At 35.8% G+C, this 22,211-nt stretch overlaps 2 protein-coding genes across 4 annotated transcripts in view; both read left to right on the top strand.

The window, feature by feature from the left end:
• The window catches only part of LOC121326021 (adhesion G protein-coupled receptor A3-like), a 97,073-nt gene extending 92,193 nt beyond the window's left edge, over positions 1-4,880 (top strand). The window contains exon 19 of the mRNA XM_041269160.1: positions 22-4,880. Within this exon, the coding sequence (XP_041125094.1) occupies positions 22-1,246 (1,225 nt within the window). The 3' untranslated portion in view covers positions 1,247-4,880. The remainder of the gene's footprint in view (positions 1-21) is intronic.
• A 5,637-nt stretch (positions 4,881-10,517) lies between these two features.
• Positions 10,518-22,211, top strand: part of LOC121326132 (kinase non-catalytic C-lobe domain-containing protein 1-like) — a 36,652-nt gene continuing 24,958 nt past the window's right edge. For 2 of the 3 annotated variants that reach the window (XM_041269311.1, XM_041269312.1), the window contains exons 1-3: positions 10,519-11,279; positions 13,200-13,398; positions 15,940-15,998. In XM_041269311.1, coding sequence (XP_041125245.1) covers positions 11,151-11,279; positions 13,200-13,398; positions 15,940-15,998 — 387 coding nt within the window. In that variant the 5' untranslated portion in view covers positions 10,519-11,150. Of the gene's footprint in view, positions 11,280-13,199; positions 13,399-15,939; positions 15,999-22,211 lie in introns of all 3 variants that reach the window. The other variant, XM_041269310.1, reaches the window with a different exon arrangement.

Genomic DNA, 22,211 nt, shown 5'->3' with positions numbered 1-22,211 from the left:
ATATATCTCTTACTTTTGCAGCTGCTGGATGGCATGGGAGCCAAGCCTTGGTGCATTTTACGGTCCAGTGGCATTCATTGTGTTTGTTACTTGCATCTACTTCCTCTGCACATTTATCCAACTGAAGCGTCACCCTGAACGGAAATATGAACTGAAAAAAATGACAGAGGAGCAGCAGAGATTAGCCACTACTGAAGTAGGCCATTGTCACATGACAGCTTCAGGGTCATTGTCACAGGCCACTTGCTCAATGATTTCTGCATCAATGTTGGAAAATGAGCATTCATTTAAAGCCCAGCTTCGATCAGCAGCTTTTACCTTGTTTTTATTTCTGGCCACATGGACTTTTGGGGCTCTTGCAGTCTCTCAGGGTCATTTCTTAGACATGATTTTTAGTTGTTTATATGGGGCTTTCTCAGTAACCTTAGGACTTTTTATTTTGATCCATCACTGTGCAAAGAGAGATGACATTTGGCATTGTTGGTGGTCTTGTTGCCCATCAAGACGCAACACTTACTCAGCGCAGGGCAACGCTCGCCCAAAGGTCAATGTTAATGGAGAAACACGGGTCCATTCACATTGTGGCCTCGATTCTGCTTGTCCTGGTAAGGCAGTACCAGGTTTTAACCATTCAACCTCCGGACACTGTAAATTAACGAACCTTCAGGCTGTCCAAAACCATGTCAGTTGCCTTTCTCCCGTCGCACCGTGCTGTGCCAACATGCACAGCGAGCATCTCATCGACGATGAGCCTCCCATTCACGTACATTCAGAGGAAAGCTTCAGACCCAATATGCACATTCACAGATGTTTGAAAAGCAGAACTAAACCAAGGCACTTTACTCAACACAGGACTGCAGGAGACCGGGAGTATGCTTATCACATTCCTTCCAGTATCGATGGGAGCATACACAGCTCACATACAGACAGTCCACACAGCACACATGATGGGCATATGTGCCACAGGCGGGCCTGCTGTCTAAAAGGTGAACTGTTCCTTACAGCAAGCCAGCCTGAAAGCAGCGATGCCAGCACTGTTGTGTGTGGATGCAGTAAAACACCCGATGATGACACTGTGCACCATGTAGCACATTTAGAGATGCATCCGCGGAGACAATCCTCTCCTCAAAACCTACTCAGTCAGAATGGAATACTGAAGGGAAGCTTGCATGAAGGGCTCATCTACAGTTCGGATAGTACAGGAAATATAAGAACTGGCCCGTGGAAAAATGAAACTACTGTGTAGTTCATGGGCTTCAGTTATACGCTACCTGTCACCTCCTTTGAAATAACTCAGCAGTCAGTACATGTACATTTTTATATTGCTTTTGCGTCTATTTACATGTTTTTATTGTACAAATATTCCATGCTGTGTTTTATGTCTAACCCAACAGTTTCCAGACCTTTTGATCAGAAGTTCACCTTGCCCTATAAATGTAGGTTTGAGAAGAATAACCACGGTAAAGTCACTGCACTTCTTCATTGTTTTAGAAATAGAAAGGTGTCACAACTAGTGGATGTTATATAAATGTTGCTCTGATAATTACATGCTATTTTAAATATGTTTTTAATATTGTAAAAAAAAAAACCCTACACACTTCTGAACTCCCCCCCCCCCATTTGAAAAAGTGCTGGTCTAATTTCCAGTATACTTTTAATCCTTTTGGAAGAAGGACAAGTGGCACATAAGGTAAGAATACATTTAAAATAAGGTCAATTATTTTTATAAAAATTTGAGATAATAAGAAGCTATTTAAACAGGCAGTGTCCTCAGAATGGCAGTGTCAAATAATCCTATCATTATATATTACACATTTACATATTGCACAAACCAGCATTTTCTCTGTATAAGGTCATACATAAAGTACTGTGAAACACGATCAAGAAAAAAAAAAAAGAAATAAGAGCTTAGTAATAATAGTGATTCATAGGCTTTTATGTTCTAGGTTTTTCATTGCGGTCAATTATATGTACAGAAAGAAACCCTGCCTCTTTATGCTGCTTATCTTGTAAAAGATTACATTAGGTATTCAGTCTGTGTAACGTCTCAATATCCTGTTGAAAACAAGTATTAAATAACATTGCATTGCCACCGTTAAATCTGTGGTTCTTTAATGGTTGTATCTTGCATGGCACAAGTCAGGGTATACCATCCGCTGTGTTCTAGTGTTGCATGTGAAAAATGGCAGCATTGTGAAAAAATAACTAACTGCACTATCTATGGTACTACATGTGTGTAAAATCAATATAAAAGCTCTATTAGAGGTCAACGCTAACAGTTGTTCATTTTCTTAAACAGCGCATGCAGTGCTTGTTGTGCAGTGTGTGACTTTGTGCAGTGTTTCTAGCAGTAGCTTCCTGTAAATGTGTTCCACGTGAGTTGAATACTATTTTTAAAGGAACAACATGCTTTCAGTATTTTGTTTGGCTTCAACCGTTTCAGTATTTTTAAAGGTGTTTTTTTTTTGTTTTTTTAAGCCATTCCGATGAATCTGAAAGGAAATGAATTGTCACAGTTGTTTACACTTTCTTTGTGGATGTTAATTGTGTCTGCTGTGTTAGGGAATAAACGCTTGAGATTAGAAGAGATTCAGCTGTCATATTTGCATTATCAGGAAGAGGTAATTACTTATGACTGAATGAGGAAAGGAACCAAACTAGGGGAGGTAAGTTTTAGTTGTCCCATTAATTTGATTTAGCATGATAATGAAAATGTTCCTTTATCATGTATATTTAATCAGTTTTAATAAATACATTTTTGTTTAAACATGTTGGAGATATTATTTCATTAAAAAAAAAAAAAATGTAAAACACAAATGTCATATAATAGAATTAAACCCAAAGGGGTATGCTCAGTATCTGAGTAAAACACTTTTTTTTTTCCTTGTCAAGATTTAACAAATCTACATACATTGTAAAATGTCCCATTACATATTGTATGCATTCTTCTGTTTTTCCCATAGTTACAAATATATAAAGCCTGCTTACCGATGCCAATGCAAGAATATTTTGCTTTTTTATGCATATTGTATATTTTGAAACTGACTTCAAAGCAAAATAAGATTGTTTTAAGTGTGAATTTCAGTGTTTTCTATTATAAACCATTTTGTCATCAGACTTCACGTCACTGTGCTGTAGAGCTGGTCAGAAATCTGGCGTAAGGATGAAGCAGTGATACTGTAACAAATCCCAAAGTCAGTTTTCCACTTCTCTACATATTCACTGATTCCAATAAATGTATTTTTTCACCATAAGCCAATACTGTTTTAGTCTATGTAAGCAAATATGCTTCAGTCTTACATGTGTAATTAATAGTTAAAAAAAAAAAGCTTTTGAAATCGTTAAGAACTAGGTTTTCACTTAATCACCCGGAGTGTATATTAAAAAATGTCACGAAGTGGTAACAAACTAAAATGTACACTGTTCTGTGCCTTTAGTGAGACAAGTAAGGTTTTAAAAGCCATTTTACATTTTTGCTCTGTTATGGGGAGTATTTAATATACTGAAATTATAGATCAGGGATGGACATCCATGGCCCTTCACTGGTATGGTAACTTTTCATTATTAATTTATACCTGTTAAACATAATAAGGAAAGGTCTTTCCCTCTCATACGTGGTTTCCGTTGGACATTGTTTAAATGTAAGCAGAAACCTGAAAAAAATGGAGAACATCACAATTTTAACAGTAAGAAAGACTTTATTGTGATTAATAACTGTGAGCAAGCATAAATTACAGATGACGTTTCAGTGTATATCTGATTAGTGCTAATGCACGTATGGGGGATAGCACACTAATTAATTTGAAATCCATTCCCATAGCTGTAGTGTCATTCAATTCCTGTAAAGATGTGCTTACTGTGAAGTGTCCCCAATTACTTTGGAAATTGGATAACTCAACTTAGTTGCAACTTAGGGACTTTTGGGACCAATTTTTACAGTCTGGTGAGATTGAAGAAAAATAAGGTCCAATTCCTTGCCCTAGGAACCCTAGAATAGGTTGTTTATCTCATCTTTACATAGAATGGCATTTATAAATATTGTTTCCTAACTGTTCATATGTGTATAGTTATTTTTTACTTTCATCTCACCAACAGAATCCATAATGGCAGTGCATTACACAGCACTGTCGGTTAGGCAGGTTCACAAGCCTCCTCCATCCTTCAAACTTTCTAGTCACTCAACCAATCCTGTAGCTTAGCAGCAAGGGGTGAGAGTACCACATGTGAGCAAAACAGAAAGGTTAAGTAAAATAACATTCTACAAGAAAAACCTATTCCGCTAAATCTTAATATCAACTAAGTTTATAAATACCTGCGACCCCATAATTAAATCACATTCACCAGACTTCAATCACAAATCACCTTTTTACTGCCTTGCATTATTTATTTATTTTAGCTTTTTAATTAAGTGTTAGAATTACACTGCACTAGGATGAACTTGATTCTTTTACATTTAGTTATACTTTTAAGGTAAAAGAAAAGTATTCTTTATTTTTGGTACAAATCAAAGAATCTGCTGAGGGATAGGTTGCATTGGGAAAAAAACAGTTCTGTATGGCTAATTCTGAATTCCCCTTAAGAAAGAAGCAAGTTATTACATAGATATTTTTACTTTAAAAAGTTATTTTTACAGGGATAAGTGAGAAATAAAATATGTTAATATATGGAAATACAATCATTAATACTGGGCAACAAGAAAAAGGTACAGTGTAGGTAATGCTGGACACCAAGTGTACACTTGACATACAACAATATAAATGTTTGTAATGTGTTTCTGTTTACAAGATGACAAATAAATATAGCATTGAAGCATACATTGCTCTTAACAGTAAATAATAATAATAATAAAAAACCTTATTGACTGTGCCACGCTGAGTGTAGTGTGTGGGTTTTTTTTTACAATAAATGACAGATGTTTTTACATACTGCCTTGTCATCGCTTTCTGAAAGTACTCTGAAAATCTCTTGAATGCATTCAGCTGCATTGAAATCATGTAGTTTCACTGTGAGTGACAGCCTGCAGGGAGCCTAAGAGACACAGAGGATACAGAGTCAGTGTAAGGGGGTAGGGCAATGTAAGAGCTGTAGTATTGTACTGGACTATCATGCAGTCAATGAGTTCATTATATCTGACTACCCTGAATTCAAACTAAACTGTGTGTCATCTGTGCTGCTTTAAAGCTCTGTTTCATTGTTACTGAAAACAGCAGGAACCTGCTTCAGCTAGATCAATCCAACAAGAGATTAAATCTTTTATGCAGCCATTTGCTGACTCATTATTCTCGGTCAATACCCAACTGAGTGATTTAGGTAAAAGTGTGTCTAATATTGAACAAGAGAAGCAAACTTCAGTTCTCTCAGTTTTCTCCTGTATTCCTGCAGTTACGTCAGTCGCAGCTACAGTTATATCCGGTTCCGCTGTATCATTGGCACCATCAGTAGATCCTCCCATCTTCAACATCGCCACTGCTCTACCTTTTGGTTCCTCAGTTTGCCCTTCAAATCGCAAGTGACTTTCTCCGATGCTTATAGTCTCCACTCCCATTAACATTCTGGCAAAAAACCAATTAGAAAACGTGCTCTGCTTTCATTGCTGGGTCACTGCAACTTTGCAATTCGCATTATTCCCTAAGGGAGTACATTTATATCTTGTCTACTTGCTCTGGCATCAACAGCAAAAAACGACTCCTACATTAATGTTTCATCAGAAGCTAGGAAAGATATAAAAATGTGGTCTGCTCCTATTCAGCACTGTAACGGCTTATCCATGTTTTATGACAATTTCATCTCGGCTCCGCACGACATAGCTTTGTTTACAGACACATCATTTCTTGGATTCAGAATGGTTTTCCAGTATATGGCCCCTGGAAATTGAAAATCTATCTCCACAGCTAAAATCTACAGCTTCTTGAGACTCATCGTCTCATCCTGAGAGGAATTTCCAAGAGCTCACTGGCTGCTTCTACCACTCGCTTGCCTATCTCTGTTGACATTCTTGGCAGCATGATTTCAATTCTCCGACAAGGCTGTTTTCCTCCAGTTGATGACCTAACAATGGAAGCATTATGTGTCGCTGCATTTTTTGTTTTTTTTAGATATTCTGAATATACAGTCCATCCTATTTCCAGTTTTCCCACGCTGGGTATTCACCGCAGTGACCTTACTCATATTCTGGATTCTCATTTATTTCTCTTTCTACGCATTTCAAAAACTGATCAGCTTCAGCCAGGACAATGTATACAACTTTCAAAAATTTACTCTCCTCTATGCCCCTATTCTTCTATGCTGAAATACATTACAGAACATAACCCTAGATTTCCTTCCTATCCTGTTCATTAATGCAGGTGGGTCTGTTGTTTCAAGGCATTGGTTTTCTCAGCTCTCCGCTTTGGTTTCCAGGGCAGGTTTTCCCCCTCAATTCTACACTCTGCATTCACTCAGAATTGGGGCAGCCACTTCAGCAGCAGGTGCAAAGATTAACCAGCACCTAATCAAAAATATGGGACCAGCCGAAATAGCATCTGCCCATTGCTAGTATGTCCGGAGTGGGGGCGACCTTTCTGCCTCAGCCACCTTAGGTTTCCTCCTTTAAAATAAAATAAAATTAAATTATATACAGGGGGGTTTTCTTTCCCACTTTGTTAAGCGTCGCTTCATTTACCTCACAGAGAAGGATTCTCCGTAAAACAGAGGGGACTCCCGGCCAAACCCCTCCTTTAGCGTGCATGATCCGTTGTCGTCTTCTCATTCAGGCTCTGATGCCTCTATTCATGTGCGGGCCCCAAGCGGAGGAACCCCTCTTGGTTGTTGGGTCTCCTCAAAGATGGTGACCCCTCTCCTGTTTGTCGGTCTCCTAGGCGACGGAACCTCCCTTCTATTATGTTGGGCTTTTGAAGAGGCGGAACACCCCTCTCTCTGTGTTCTAACAGCTTCTAAAGTTTGTTTTCTTTCCAGTTCGCGAGCCTCTTCGTATGTCGGGTAACCTCAACAACGGTGCCCTTCTTTGTATGTCGGGTCACCTCAAAGACGGTGGCCCCCTTCTTGTATGTCGGGTATCCTCAGCGATGGAACCCACCTACTGCATATGTTGGGCCATTGAAGAGTTGGAACCTAATTATGTGTTAATATTACTAACCAATGTTTTTCTTTCTGGTTCACAATCTCTTCGTTTGTCGGGTCATCTCAGAGACGGTGACCCCCCCTCCTGTTTGTGGGGTTTCCTCAATGACAGATCCCCTCTTATATGCCTAGGGCCTTTTGAGGAACGGAGCCTCTTTTATATGTTATTCATTACTAACCTTATGTCCTAAAACATCACAGCAGGTGGCCTTGTTCCGCCCTGTGAAATGGTAATGGTGAAGGGCTTGCTTCTCATATGTTTGGTTTGTAAGCTATATGTATGTTAAACACATGCCACATGTTTACAGCCCAGTTAGTGCATATATATGTTTAGAGGAGCTGTGATTTAAGCTTGGCAGTCTGAGGTCACTCTTCAGTGGATGTATTCTGAGTCAGTGAATGTTATTTGTCTGAATACTTGAGTTTGGCGAAAATAACACATTTTCTCATTGTAACAAGGCACTCACTTTCACATTGTAATCTAGTTTGTATTCCACAAGAGAAGTAAATAACATAATGAACACCTTTTCTTTCTTTTTTCTTTCTTAATTACTAACATGTATGTGTGGACTGAGAACTGCTAAATGGAGACTTAGCAATACAATTAGTTAAATATGAAAGTGGATATTTAGGTCTACTGAGTAAAATGCCATGTTTATGCACATCAATGGATTCAATATTTCCAAAGCTGTTCAGGGTTTGATTATTTATTTATTTATTTATTTATTGTTAGCCAGGATAAGACCTGACTCTAAGGGAAATTAGTCTTTCCAAAATCAATGGATATTAACATGTATTTTCCACTCTTGACATAATTTACCCATTTTTTGGCTGGAAAATGTTAAAATAAACCCGTCATTAACTTTAACCGTAATCCGTTGTTCCCAAAAGTGAGAATTGCTATATAAAATTCAGGAACGCTTTATATTGCGTGGCATAAATTAATATAAAATAGATATGCAATTGATATACAATTTACATTCATTATTCCTTGTTACTTTCCATTAATATTTAAGTCAGATTAACTGTATTTTCAATTAAAAACAGGTAAACAATGGGAAATGATTACATATTTTCAAGGGTAACAAAACGTAATATAAATGGACGTGATATGCAATTAAATTTTCCATCGACATTTGGTTAACATTTAGCAAAAAACCAGCTATTGCATATTTATTAAATATTAATGTAACATGAATTTGCAATTGCATATCTGTTTAATATTGATGTCACACAATATAAAGCGTTACCAAAAATTCTACTGTCTGAAAAGCATACACACTCAAAGAACACCTTGATCTAGTCCTGCTACTTGACATATTTATCAATATTTAACTTCTAAATAAAAGGCAGATGGGTCATCCTGCTCTTTGCCAAGCGCTCCAAGACAATATAGCACATATTATGGTCCCTGTCGTTCTTTTGTTCCCTCTCAAGTGATGCCAGGTTTGCTTTCAGTCATGGTAGCTAAGGTTACAGTCCAGTATGCCTGGGGCTTGAGATGTTACTGCATGCTAATAACATTCAATAGTTTTTCCTTCAGCTACATGCGCATGACAATGCACAATAGCTGTGTGCTTACAAAAATACATACACATGATGGTTTGGGAATATATGCCTTAAAACGAGATAGTGACATATTGTAAGTGCAAAGGAAATACAGATAACCCATAAATATAGAAATGCAACATTCATGTTTCACCAGAAGCTTCACATGCTATATGGCTAACATGTGAAATCAGAGAGACAGCTTAAAAAAGGGGGAAATTAAATATCACATTCCACGTTGTTTTAGAAGCTCTTTGATAGACCTATCAACCAAAAAAAATTTAAAAAAATCATCTAAAAATAATAATTATCATATAGAATTTTGAAGCAGCACTAGAAAACTGACCATTATTATTATTATTATTAATATTAGGAATTCACTGCTGCTATTAATCTGGAAATTCTATCTATCTGAGATAATGTGGGTTATTCCATTCTATGCAATGTAAGTGGCAGCTTAAGACACTAAACCCAAGTTTAAATAAATACAGAAATGAAAGCTATCATTAAGCTGTAAAAGTGGACCACCATGGCCTACATTGATTGTGTGCTTATCTCAAAATGAAAGCTTGACATAGAGACAGAAAAACATATTCTTCCATATCTACTGCAACTCTGATATTCTTGTGCAAGAATGCCTTCATTCAAGCTCTGCAAGGCATAATATATATGAATGTACGTCATAGCTGGCTTCTAATCTTCTGGGTGCTAGTATTGCGCATATTTTTGCATTAAATGTTGAAATCACACCACAGTAATTTCTTTATTTTGCAGGCTTTCTTCATGTTTAAAAAAAGACCAAAGAAAGCATAGCTCAATAAAAAAACAAAAGGCAGAATAATTCCCCTCGTTGCCAGAGGGGAAATGTCGTCATACCGTTTTTTTCTTTCTTTAATTGGTACACAGTATGCAGTGCTTTAAAGGCTCTCTGCATTTCTCAGATATTGTAATGCTGCCTTGCTCACTTTCTGCCAACTGTCAAAAAACAGCATATAATTTTAACACATTTATCTCCTATTTTTCCATTGCATGCTTCTTGTTATTCCAATATGTAGTCACACACACACACATATATATGTATATATGTATAATATACTGGTACCGCAGAGTATACATGGACGCAGTATATACAGCTGTAAACAAATATATATTTAGAAACAAAGGAATGCAAAAATAAACAAATACATGAATAAATAATGCCATTACAGTGAGGAAACATGAATCATGAGAGCTGGTGACTATCCTATCATATTACCTAAATGACAGTGGAACAGGCACTGCTGTGGATCATTGTATTTAGCTACATTTGTTCTACAATCTGCTAGACAACTCTGTACTTTTACTGCTTTTCTGTTCTGAAAGTATAACTCAATCCCATTCCACCTGCTGACACAGTTAAGACCCTGAATCCTTAAAAAAAAAAAAAAAAAAAGAATTCCTTGTCATTTTTATTACCCAACTGCACACACAAAAAACCCATAGACCCTTGGGCCACAAACATGGTTTTAACAAGTGCACAATTGTGATAAGACAGGTGTTTCTGGCTGTTTAGGAAAAATTTATTTTTATCAACAACAACTGAACAAAAAAAAAGATCACAGCTATGAGCTAAGCTCTGCATGTCTGACAAACAGAAGACTGCTGAAACTCACTGTCAATAATAGCGTGTACAGCCACCATAGGCAAACAGTGTACCAGTCTTATTCCTTCTGAGGATTTGTGAATAGTACTAAGAGCCATCATATGTACCTGTAGCACGCTCTATTTTTATCGACCGAGCAAATTCCATTATTATTTAGTACCTCTCAAATCCAATCCATGTCGCTGTATGACTGCAGTCCCTATATGTAGCATTTGACTACGTACCTACCTAGGTTTCAAAACTGACCATTTTAACATATTTATTCTGCAGTTCGGATGCAATAGCTTGGTGATCAGTAAGAAACATGTCTGGCTAATATGCTGAAATGAGTTTACCTTGTTTTCTGTTTATTTATTTATTTATTTATCCTGTTGTGGCGCTGTATTGCGGTTACGGTACGGAGGAGTTGAAAACTGCAGTCTGTCTCTTTCAACAATGTCGGTTGTTTCTGTGGAGGTATGGCGGCTGTTGCCATGGCAGCACATAGTTAGCAAACTCTAGGCAAGCAGTCCTCGATAAAATGCAGTTGATACATAAAAAAATATATACCGTATATATATAGAGAGATAGGTATTAAGAAGCAAACGTTTGAAAAATGCAGAAAAGAATTGCATTAATCTCAATGTTGAGCAATATTTTCGGGAGTGGCGTTTAAGTAAATCTGAATCGAATGTTCTAAAAAAAAAAAAAAAAAAAAAAAAAAACTGTTTGCTATCTCCAGCCACTGAGGCATGTTGTCAGTCCCAACCTGGTGTTGTTGCTAGGATAAAATAAAGTAGCTCTGTTGGGTTGTAAGGGTTGTGGTTTAAAATGTATAAAGTAATCAATGTAGTTCTGGTAAATGGTGTATAAACCTCTTTTAAACACTATGGGGACTTTCGAAACTGCAGAGGCTGTTTATTATGAAGAAGACGAAGACGTAGAAGAGTACTATGAATTTGAACCTCTACCTACGTTGTTAGAAGATGAGGTAAGATAAATAATAATCTCATTATTATTATTATTATTATTATTATTATTACATTATTTTTATTTAAGGGTCAAAATATTTTTTTTTATACAATTAACACAGATTTTACTTGAAATGAATGTGTTTTTTTTTTTTTTTTTTTTTTTACTGGAATAGGAAAGTTTTAATTTAGTTGTGTATTAATGTTTATTGCATCAAGGCTAGTGAATGTTTATGATCGATTGTTTGACTGTCTAGACGCTGGATTAATTAGGCTCGATTCTGCAGAGCTGATAGTAACACTGCCTGCAGTTTTGGATTCCATCAGTAAATGTAACTTTTCAGAATTTCAAAGAGGATTAAAACACAGACACAGAGAGAGAACGATCTCATTTGGTTTCTTATTCATATACCAACAATTTCAGAAGCAACATTTGTTGAAACGAGATACGAAATGATACATACACGGAAAGGCCCGAAGCCACCAATGAAAACGGGTTTACAGTATACGTTGACACTTAGGGTTTGTTTGACTGCATAGTGTAATTAGTTTTGCAGAGGAACGCATTTCCCTTGATGTCACTTTCTGTACTAGTAATTTTAGAATATCTAATTAAAGGAAACGGGCAGTTGTGGCTTCTGTTGTAATTAATTTACCTGTACCTGTAGGGAGATTACAAAAAATTACAAATTGACATGGTGACATGCTAAAGTAGATACACCATCTGTACCATACATGAGGGCCTGTTTATATCTAGCCAGTTCAAGTACTTTTGTTCATCCCTAATACAGTGACGTTCAATCTACAGTCAATCCTTCTCTATAAACCATCTAAAAGTATATATTGTTCACATCTGGTTTAAGATAGGACATATGCATTCCACTACACAGGAAAAGTAATGCCCCAACAGAAGAAATCATTGAGATAAATGTAGTCTGAATGTGCTCAAATTACTCCAGAAATACTGCTAAAGGTCCACAGCCATTGGTGTTAGTTGACTGGGCATCTTTCAACAACTGTTAGATGAGTGTTTTGTTGGCAGACCTTTTATGTAGTTTAAGCAGAGACTTGTTAGGCATTTTCAAGATAATATGCCATTCTATTTACAGATCTTTGCGGTTACAGTACAAGGCCTGAAGTATCTGGTTTTCCAATTTAGTTTGGTATAATGAAAAAAACAGAACAGAACAGTCCAGTGTTCCTCTAATGTCTTCTGGAGAATTGGCGATTCCACCAGCCATCTCATTGCACAATTACAACAGTAATCAATTCATAAACATGCAGCATAAACAGGACGTGATAGAGTGATTACCAGCCCTGGATAGCATTCTGTTCTGAGAGCAACCCATAATTGCTGCCTGTGTTACAGTGTCTAGGTCACATTATAAAGATGTTATGTATGAAATAATGCGCTTCTTGTTGGCTATGGTGCACAGTCCGGTTAAAGTTTTTAAACTGAAACAAAGCAAACATATTTTAAATTAAATAGTTGTGTATTAACATGTGCGTTCAAAGTAGAATGTTCGAATATCCAAACAAATATTTCAATTATGAGCGAATATCCGAACATGAAAGTCCTGTGTTCATCCCAGCATATATATATATATATATATATATATATATATATATATATAATTAAAGTTTTTAAAATAGGCCTACGTATTCAGATATCTGCCTTTTGACATTCAGTAATAAAAAATAAGATTGGCATGTCCTCTGCATCCATAATTTTCACTTTTTAAACCCAAAAGCTGTTTATCTGTAATGTGCTGTAAAGTCTTTCAACTTTCTTTTAGTTGCCACCTTCTGGAAACCCTTCATTATGAGCTACTTCTTTTAGTGCTGTATTAACACAAGTCACACAATTGGACATGAAATAGATTCATGCCTAGCTCTTATTGGCTTCAGGCAGGATAATATAGGAATACTTCTCTTGGCAGGAGAATGTGTCCCTTGCAGATATCCTTTCACTGCGGGATAGATGCCTATTGGAGCAGGATATCTGGGCTGTCTGCCTGGAGTGCGCCCACTCCTTGAAGAGTATTTCCCACTCGCCGCTTTTCCACACTCTCTGCATTACCCCCGATACTTTGGCCTTTAATGCCAACGGAAACGTGTGCTTTATGGAACAGCTCAGTGGTAAGTGCATGTTTTTTAAAAATGATACAGAATCTATTTGTTTATTTTTTTTTTTTTTTTTTTTTTTTTTTTTTTTTAAATAAAACTTGTACATCACTACCTCAGAATTGCTAATTTCTCCTTTTCCTCTGAGAAAGAACTATCATATTTTGGAAACTACATGCATTTCTGGTTAATGCTGTAGCAATAGCTGTGTGATATGTTGCATGTGTGAGATATTATTTACAGCAGTTACATTTTGCATATTGTATAATATTTTATGTTTACAGTAAGGAAATAAATAACTTCTGATCAAAATTTACCATAGCTAGAGAAAATAATCATATAAAAATGCTCACTTTTCAATATAAAAGGCAATGTTGTGAAGCTGATGAAATGGGGTCCATGCAATAGTGGTTTTACATGTTTAAATCCAACTGTGCACAGTGATCTAAAAGGTGGTGGAATACTGCCATCCTAAAACCCAATGCTGATTTATGGACCAGTTTCCACCAGATTTTTTATTAGTGTTTATTCAGAGATAAAATAATTGATCACTCCAGGGAAAAACACCTGCAGGATTATACTTATTTAGTTAATTAGTAAAGTATTGCCATTGTGATCATTTTAGTATATAAAATAAACTGCTGTAGTGTTTGATAAAAGGTAAAACATTTAGAATTGAACTTGTTTAAATGATCATGTATGATTTAAGAGTGCAACTGTTTTGACTTGTACCTAATCCCTTCTACTTGTCTGTTATACTGCAATTTAGAACTATTATAGTACTTCAGAACACATCACATTATGATAATTGGTACGGGTATGTGTCTTCAGCCTGTGGCTTATAATTATAATGGTATTTGAACTGAAGCTTGCTATGCAATTTAGTAGAACACTTCAAAACATTACAGCATGCATTGTGTCAGGTTTGAAAAAAGTGGCTTATAAAGTTTTTTTTTTTTTTTTCTCATTTTTCACAACCTCAATGAGACCCATCTAAAAGTGTATTGTGATGGTGTATATTAGGGTAAAGTGAATGAGTTAAAGCATGTGAAGGCATGGTAAATACTCCTGGGAAAATGACATGGTATTAAAGCAAGGGAAACTGCACCATTTTAATACAAATTTACAATGGTACACTTACTTACATACATGAATTAAAGATATCTTGGAGCGCAGTTGATTGTGCGGTTCTGTCTTTCTAGAGACTAATTTATGCCTTCAGCCTTGTGAATTTGCGACTTCAGTGTGCAGATCTGCTTTTTTCTTTTCTTTTTTTTCTCTTTAACACTTACATGGGTAGCCATGTGTAGACGTAATTATGTTTTTAAAATTGTGTCATCGGCCAGTAGCAACTTAACTCAAACAACTTAAGAAATATTCCAGAGATGGCCACTGTGCAATATTTGTTACGAAGCCACTGTATTGCCATTATGATAATACTGTGGCTGCAAATGATTGGCATTTCTTCCATGTAATAAACACACTGTTCACATTTTGTTGCAGGAGCCATGTGCTTATTTAGTGACAACAGATTTCAATTTCTTTTAATATACCTATATCTTGGAAAAACAAGTATCTAATTTTGAATAATTTTAGATACACCAGTTACTGATTATCATCTATAAGGTGGAGTCTTATGCCATCTACCATCCCAAAAAGTTTATGTTATTGTAAATGACAGCTGCCAAATCTTCTAGATTACCTAATAAAATATATTAAATGTGTAGGTCTGCAGACTGAGTACACAGACACCATTGTGGCTGTGAATAATATAATAATAGTTGTACAAAACCATAACCATAATACTTTTGACAGCTTACCAGTAGTAAAATAGTTTTCTTGTTTAATTTGGACACTGTTGAAGGCCTTTTCTAAATAAAAGAAAAAAGGTTTCTCTTGAAAGTAGCGCTGCTCATTTGCAGTGGTCGTGTCAGATAGTCTGTGTCCCTCTCGTACCTCTTTCTATCACATGCAGAGTCCTTTCTGTCTAGGACTGTTAACAGTTAATTTCTTCTTGGCTAGAATAACCTTCAGGAGTTTAACAGGCCTGCACCATTTTTAAGACAAGACATAATAAATCCTACTGAGACAGGCCTGATGCAAGCATGACCTATTTTCCCTCATTGTCTTTGTTGTTATGGCTGTAAAAATACATGTTTTACCCTGTGGATGTGCAGTCCTAGTTTACATCTGCAATGTAACATCCAGTAAAATGTCGTCATTTTTTTTCTTTAGAAAACATTTAGAGTGTTTTTCATGCATTTTTTTTTTTTTTATCTAATGCTTGCAATTGGTATTTTGAGTTTCTATCATAAGCCTCTGCTTCAATAGTATTATATCTTCTAATCCAGGAACCACAGAGTAATTAATAGAAGGGGAACACATTTAAATATATCTGTCGACTGCATACAGGATGCCACGCTTACATTTTTACATGCACTTACTGGGGCAGTAATAATGTATGTAATATATTTTCACCTTTATATTTGCCATGGTGGAGAATATAGTTACTGACATAGTGCAGTACATCTTAATGTTTTTTTCTTCTTTCTCCAGATGATCCAGAGGGCGCTTTTGTGCCTCCTGAGTTTGACAGAACAGGAAACACCTTTGAGGTAAGAACTGACATTTCAAATATTTATAAGTTTATATTCTATTATACTTATAAAGTTTGTTGAACTGAGTTCTAGATTCTGACCACAAATGGCATTAAGAAACACTAATCAACCAAATCACAAAAAACATTTATATATCTCACCTATACAGACAGAACTTTAAGCTAGTGTGAGTAGTTTCTATTTCAAATATAAACTATTTGAGTATACTGAGCAGCATTTAAGTTGCTCCATTACATAAAGGGGTGTCATGTGGCAGAATAATTCATGCAGTAGGAAGTTAGCTGTTTAGGGTTAATTGGTTAATGGTGACAGACGCACAGTGAGATACCTAACTTGCCTTAGTAAATGAGGCCCTGTACTGTGTCTCTGCTTGTTCTTGTTTCCTCAGATAGTAAGTTGGCACGCAGGCAACACTGTAATCAAGATGTAAAATCTGACTAGGGCTGTACCCAGTAAATACATTCCTTAAAAAGAAAAACCCTAAAAGGTTGTTTATTTCATATAAGGCATAACTTGTACCTGTCCATAAACAACTTCACTACTGCACACAGGGATTCATGAGAATAAATAGTGGACATCAGTACAGAAGCACTGTGAGCCTTTTGGGCCTGTTTCATTGGAAAAACTGATACCATGTCTATAAAACTAATTATTTGGAGAAATAACTGCTTGGTGTAAATTCAGATTATATTAGCCAGTCGATAATTTCATTATATGGCCATTTAATGTTCGTCATTGCACAGTTTGTACTGAGCACATATTGATTCAAACAGCCTAGCACTCACCGGAGGAGGTTTTTTTTTTTTATGTCATTTGTACCCTTAAACTTGTTAGTAGATCTAGAGTAGTTTTAACAGATGTTGTTGATAATATATTGAGAGTTGTAATTTTTTATCCTGTCCAATATGTCTATGTTCTATTATTATATTAATATCTGTCTGATTTTAACTCCTCAAGCACTCCAGATTATTGTATATCATACGTTTTTCCATTCAAATATATGGAGTATAGGACATTATGTACTGCACGTACCATAATCATAACGGGTGTGTCCTGAAGTAATCAGTAATAGTAAGTATTGTTTAATGGTCATTGCAGAATCACCTCGGTTATGTCTTTTCAGAAGGATGGGCATTAGATAGTAAGCCTGGTGAATAATGATCTGTGCACAAACAGCAATAGATAATGATAGAGAACGATATGTAGGATACTGCACACTATATAATAGGATATTAAACAGGTAAGAAATTAAATATTCAAAAAAATGTGTGAAGTCTCTTGTGTTACATTCCATCACAAAAAGAAAAGCGGAACCGGCTCTTGTCATTATGGTAGAAATTCCTAAAGGATTATGTTTCTGTTTTATTGGCGTGTTTCCATCATTTGTTCCAGCACAAATAAAGCATTATTTCATGCAGTTTTGGAACAAAACACAATTTTACTTGGTGCAAAGTACTGGGGATGACTTTTTATCTAAAAGCACCTCAGCCTTCTCACTTTCCACAAAATCCTGGCTTGATAATATTACATTTAGGACAGAGTTATCTTAGATTTCATGTCATGCAGCCTACTGACGTAGCTGTCAGCTACTGCAGGGGTTTTCAACCTTTTTTTTAAACTGCACCGCTTCTTATCTGGAGGTTTCAGCTCAAGTACCCTGTTACACTTTTCGCTGTACGGAATGGCAAAACAGCTGCAATAAAATATACAGTAATCTGATTAACACATTTATTTATCTCCTCGTTTATTTAATAAATAATGTATGTCACAACAGTTTGGGTGACAAACTGCTGGTTTAAGACAGAATACCAAACAGTAGGCTTAATTCTTAAAACTTTTAATTACAAGTATTTAGTAGTCTCTTCGGAAATGGTTGTATTCATTTTCTATTTGGCAAGGTTAGTATAAATAATACAGAATAGTGTGCATTGTAAATGTTTTTTACGTGAATATTTACTTCCCATCTCCGCATAATTATAATGTTTACCTCAAGATAAAATTATAGTAATAACTACTAACAATGATAAACATTTTTATTAAAGCTAACATAAAAATTATCCAAAGGGATTCGGTATAACTTTCTGTCGCTTTGCATTCTGTAGACTCTTGTGTTTTCTTCCTTTGTTTTGCAAGTAAGCAATGTATCCATTTCATCAAACACCGAAAACAAATTCAACCAGACGATGTTGCTGTTACAAAAATGCAGCCGTGCCTAATAAATAAAACAAAAACCTTTAAAGTATTATGATTAATGATGATATTTACCTGAGCATTTATACTAGACTTCTAAAAAATGCAGAAAGATTGCACTTCCCTGATTAGGAGGCTTGGTGGGCCAGTGGTTAAAGAAAGGGGCTTATTATCAGGAGATTCACCCCCCCGCCAAGTCTCTGTAAGCCCTTTTGGATAAAAGCATCTGCTAAATGACTAAATTATATTAATAATAATTAGTATACTGTTATACAACAAGTTGAAAACATCAAAGTTCATGAGCAGCACAGAGCACTCTCCATAGGCACAATCGCCAGACGCCTGCTTGGAAATCCTGTCTACTCTATCGAAATCACACATGCGTAAGTACGGACGTGATATTTTCTGTTTTTTGTTTTGTTTTGTTTTTTAATCTGCAGTTCATTTTGAACTGTAAACAAAAATGTAATATTTATGCACAGTGTTTTAGAGATACTATATAATACTGTTAAAAAAATAATTTCATTTTTATTTGTGCATTTCTGAGTCAGCCTACATACCCCCTATGACTGTATGAAACTCAATAATGCTGCTTTATCGTGCACCTAATTGTCTGGCATTTAGCTGAAGTTCCTAAATTTAACGTGGCAAGGGTGTTTTATAGAGTTATCAACTTTTGTTTGATTAAACTTGTGCCAACTTGGACCAAACTAGTGTACATTTAATTTAATAGGATTCAATATTGCACAAACTTGATTTTGAAGTAAACATGCTGAAAATCAATACAGAGCCTTCCTATAGAGACACAAGCAAGAACAGAGGGCAGTCTTTTTTATTGTTGTTGTCTCAAGGTTTTGTATAACACAAGGGCTTGCTGTGAATGTGTGCGCTCCTTGAATTGGCTTCTTAGCTGCACAACCAGCTCATCATACTTGGCTAGAAAACACTTACTGTATGCTGCCTTGAATTTAAATACCCTAAATTCTTTTAATTAAAAGGATGATCGATGGTAGTGTTTTTCATTAGAGCGTGTATTGATTTCTTTTGAGTCTGTGATATTTGCATTTTGTTCACAAAAAAACATTCAGAAGCATATAAATTGATACATGAATACAAGATCAGGGAAGATCAGAGCACAATTTACACTGCCATTTTGCTGAAGGACAAGCAAGGAGCAAATTAGCATAAATATATTTAGTAGAGCAAAACCTTGTGTTGTTTACAGTTTGTTTGTATGAAACATTGTTGTGTTCCTGCAGTTGCAATTTTTCTGGACTTTCTGTAGGTAACAAATAGATTGCTAAGACAGGTCCCTGGAGGTAAAAATAAATAAATAAATACTTTTAAGAAATATCAATAAAGTTCTAAGAGTATGTATGTGTACCTGAATGACATAAACACTATGTCTCAAGCTTCTCAAATTATTATTATTTTTTCTTTAATTGCTGTTCAAGTTTTCCAGACAGTGAATCTCTTTAAATTTTTATTCTGCTTGACAGTCATTATAAAACACATATAACTTGTATCTGCCCTTACTTACTTGATTCATTCACGGCAGTGTGCTTATATAACAATACAAATCAAAATGTATTGCATCCTGTCATGCCATTAGTGTAAGCAATTCGCAATACATAAAAGCCTTTTCAAATTGTTCTGTTTTTGCAATGATGTATGACACATAGTCTTATGTAATTCACTTCACCTTCGTCTCAGTTTGGAGTTTTAATATTACTTGACCTGCTTAAACAAGTGTACTGTATACTATTAGACAATGTGCCCTTTCTAGTGATAACTAATAATACAGACAGCTGCTTCTCATCCTTTAGTAAACGTTTTGTTTTTTTAATGTATTGTTAACCTTGTGATTACTCCCTTGTTAAGCATTTTGCGCAGTTGGATCACATAGTGTTAGGGTGCTAAAATGCATCCAAACTGAACAGCACAGTCTGCATTAAAAAAAGGTTTGATTTTCAATTGTAGGATTTTAAATACTTTTGTTTTTATTTACTAGGTTTGGAATAAACCAGTGTATCAGCTTTCTTTTTTTCTTATAATACAAGTACCATGGAAAATTGAAGCTTTTTAATTCATTTAATTTATTGTTGTGTGCTACCAACTGTGTCATTTATTTAAGGGGATAGTGTGAACATCCCTGTTTCTTTTTTTTTTTTTAGAAGAAGAAACATGACAGATTTGATGTTAGTATGAATCAATAGATGAATACAAGGGTCTGATGGATGAAAATCTTTGAGACACAGACATGACAAGTGTCTGCAAAATAGGTGTCCCTAGGCTCCATGGTGACAGGGGAGGGATGGAAAGCATACTAATGGGACAATTAAAATGTTGTGCAGCATGCTATGCAAATTCTGTTTCCAGTGGTGCAGGCTGCTGTTGCTGCTGCCTCTGCATCTTCTCTGGAACTCAAAGGCATAGAGTCTGTAGCATAGACAGAATCAGTGCCATTGGTGTTTACCAGTGTAGTATCGCTTATAAAATATTGGAGCTGACCAATACTATTTTACATGGATTTTATCAACTTCTTTTTCAAGTGCTTAATAGTATGAGTTTGCCATGTTTTTGCTAATGAATGCAGATATCTGCAAAACTAATATCTTGTAGCAACTTAATAATAATAAAAAAAATGATTGATTTTGAAAATTTGCAAGCATACATTTGTAGGTATTCTGTCGTCCATCTGATGAAGACCTGTTTTTATAATTGACCGCTGCAGCTATTAAATGTAAATATTTTAGAAACATTCAAAGCAGTTAATTTGTCTTACGGTGTCTTAAGCTGCATTACAAAAGGATGTGAAATATCCAGGTTCTCTAACCCTCCTGAATAATAGAGATCTTAGTAAAACAAAGATGATGTTATGTTAACCTTATTTGGAAGTTAAAGTAGTACTTATTTTTGGAAAACAGAAAGAGTTATAATGTTAAATGTAATATTTTAAGACACTCTTTTTAAATGTACTTTTCTATAATTATCCAACTTTTATGTATGATTCCTTCCGCAATATCCTTCTGGCCCAGGATTTTCTGCAAGTGTGAGCAGGCAGAATTAAACTCTTTTGTTACACTGCAGCATGAATGCTTGTTTTGGTCTGTATTGATTACTTTTTATTATGGTATATCTGGTAAAACAAATGACTCATAAGAAAATGTGTTTTACATTTGTGAAATGAAGCCTGAAATAGGTCTGTCAGACAAGATAAATCTGAGGTCTCCCTCCCAGGGACCATTCATACTGCTGGAGTTTTGCATAATATTGCGTTATTGACTGCTTAATGGGTTGATAAATGGGTTTATAAAAGCTGTTGCAAAGTGAGTTATTATAGTTCAGATACTCCAAATTAAATTTTACTGGACTAAACAAAACAAAACAAAAAAATCAAGTCTAATTCTATTGGCACGTGTGGGAAAGTGGTTAACTGTGTGCAGGTGAAGGTAATGCAGCAGTGAGTAAAAAACAGACCAGGTCCAGGTCCAATCCAGGTGCAGTGTTTAATGGTTTTTAAATCTAATGGCCAGATGGTAAAAACGGTAAATAATAACGGTGGTAATGAAGCAATACAGCAGTGTGTATTGCTTATTTGTAATCCACAGGTTGGCCCTGAAATAATAACAGTCCTGTTTTTAGTTCGCCCACCTGTAACACATACACAAACACAAACACCAGCCCACAGTGCGTGCTCTAGTGCTCGTGGTGAATACAGTTCTTTAGTGACAACGAAAGTGCAGTGTTGGCGACAGCTCCGGATGGTGTTAGCTGTCTAAATAATTACAAACAGTATTATTAACGACAAACAAAAACAAACAAAACACTCACGTTTCACAACACTGGTTCTCCTTCTGGTCATTTAATATAACCATCCACAAAGGAACAGATCACATCACTACGTCCCCTTTTTATAACATCACCCATTACCCCTTGGTCAACGAGTGCATCCGCTTCTCCAATCCGTGGATGCCACGCCGTTTCCCGTCCGGGGCACTGGTTTCGTGTACCGTAGCT

Source organism: Polyodon spathula, chromosome 13 (genome assembly GCF_017654505.1).
Source record: "Polyodon spathula isolate WHYD16114869_AA chromosome 13, ASM1765450v1, whole genome shotgun sequence".
NCBI lineage: Eukaryota > Metazoa > Chordata > Actinopteri > Acipenseriformes > Polyodontidae > Polyodon > Polyodon spathula.
This window is presented reverse-complemented; position numbering and strand designations above follow the sequence as displayed.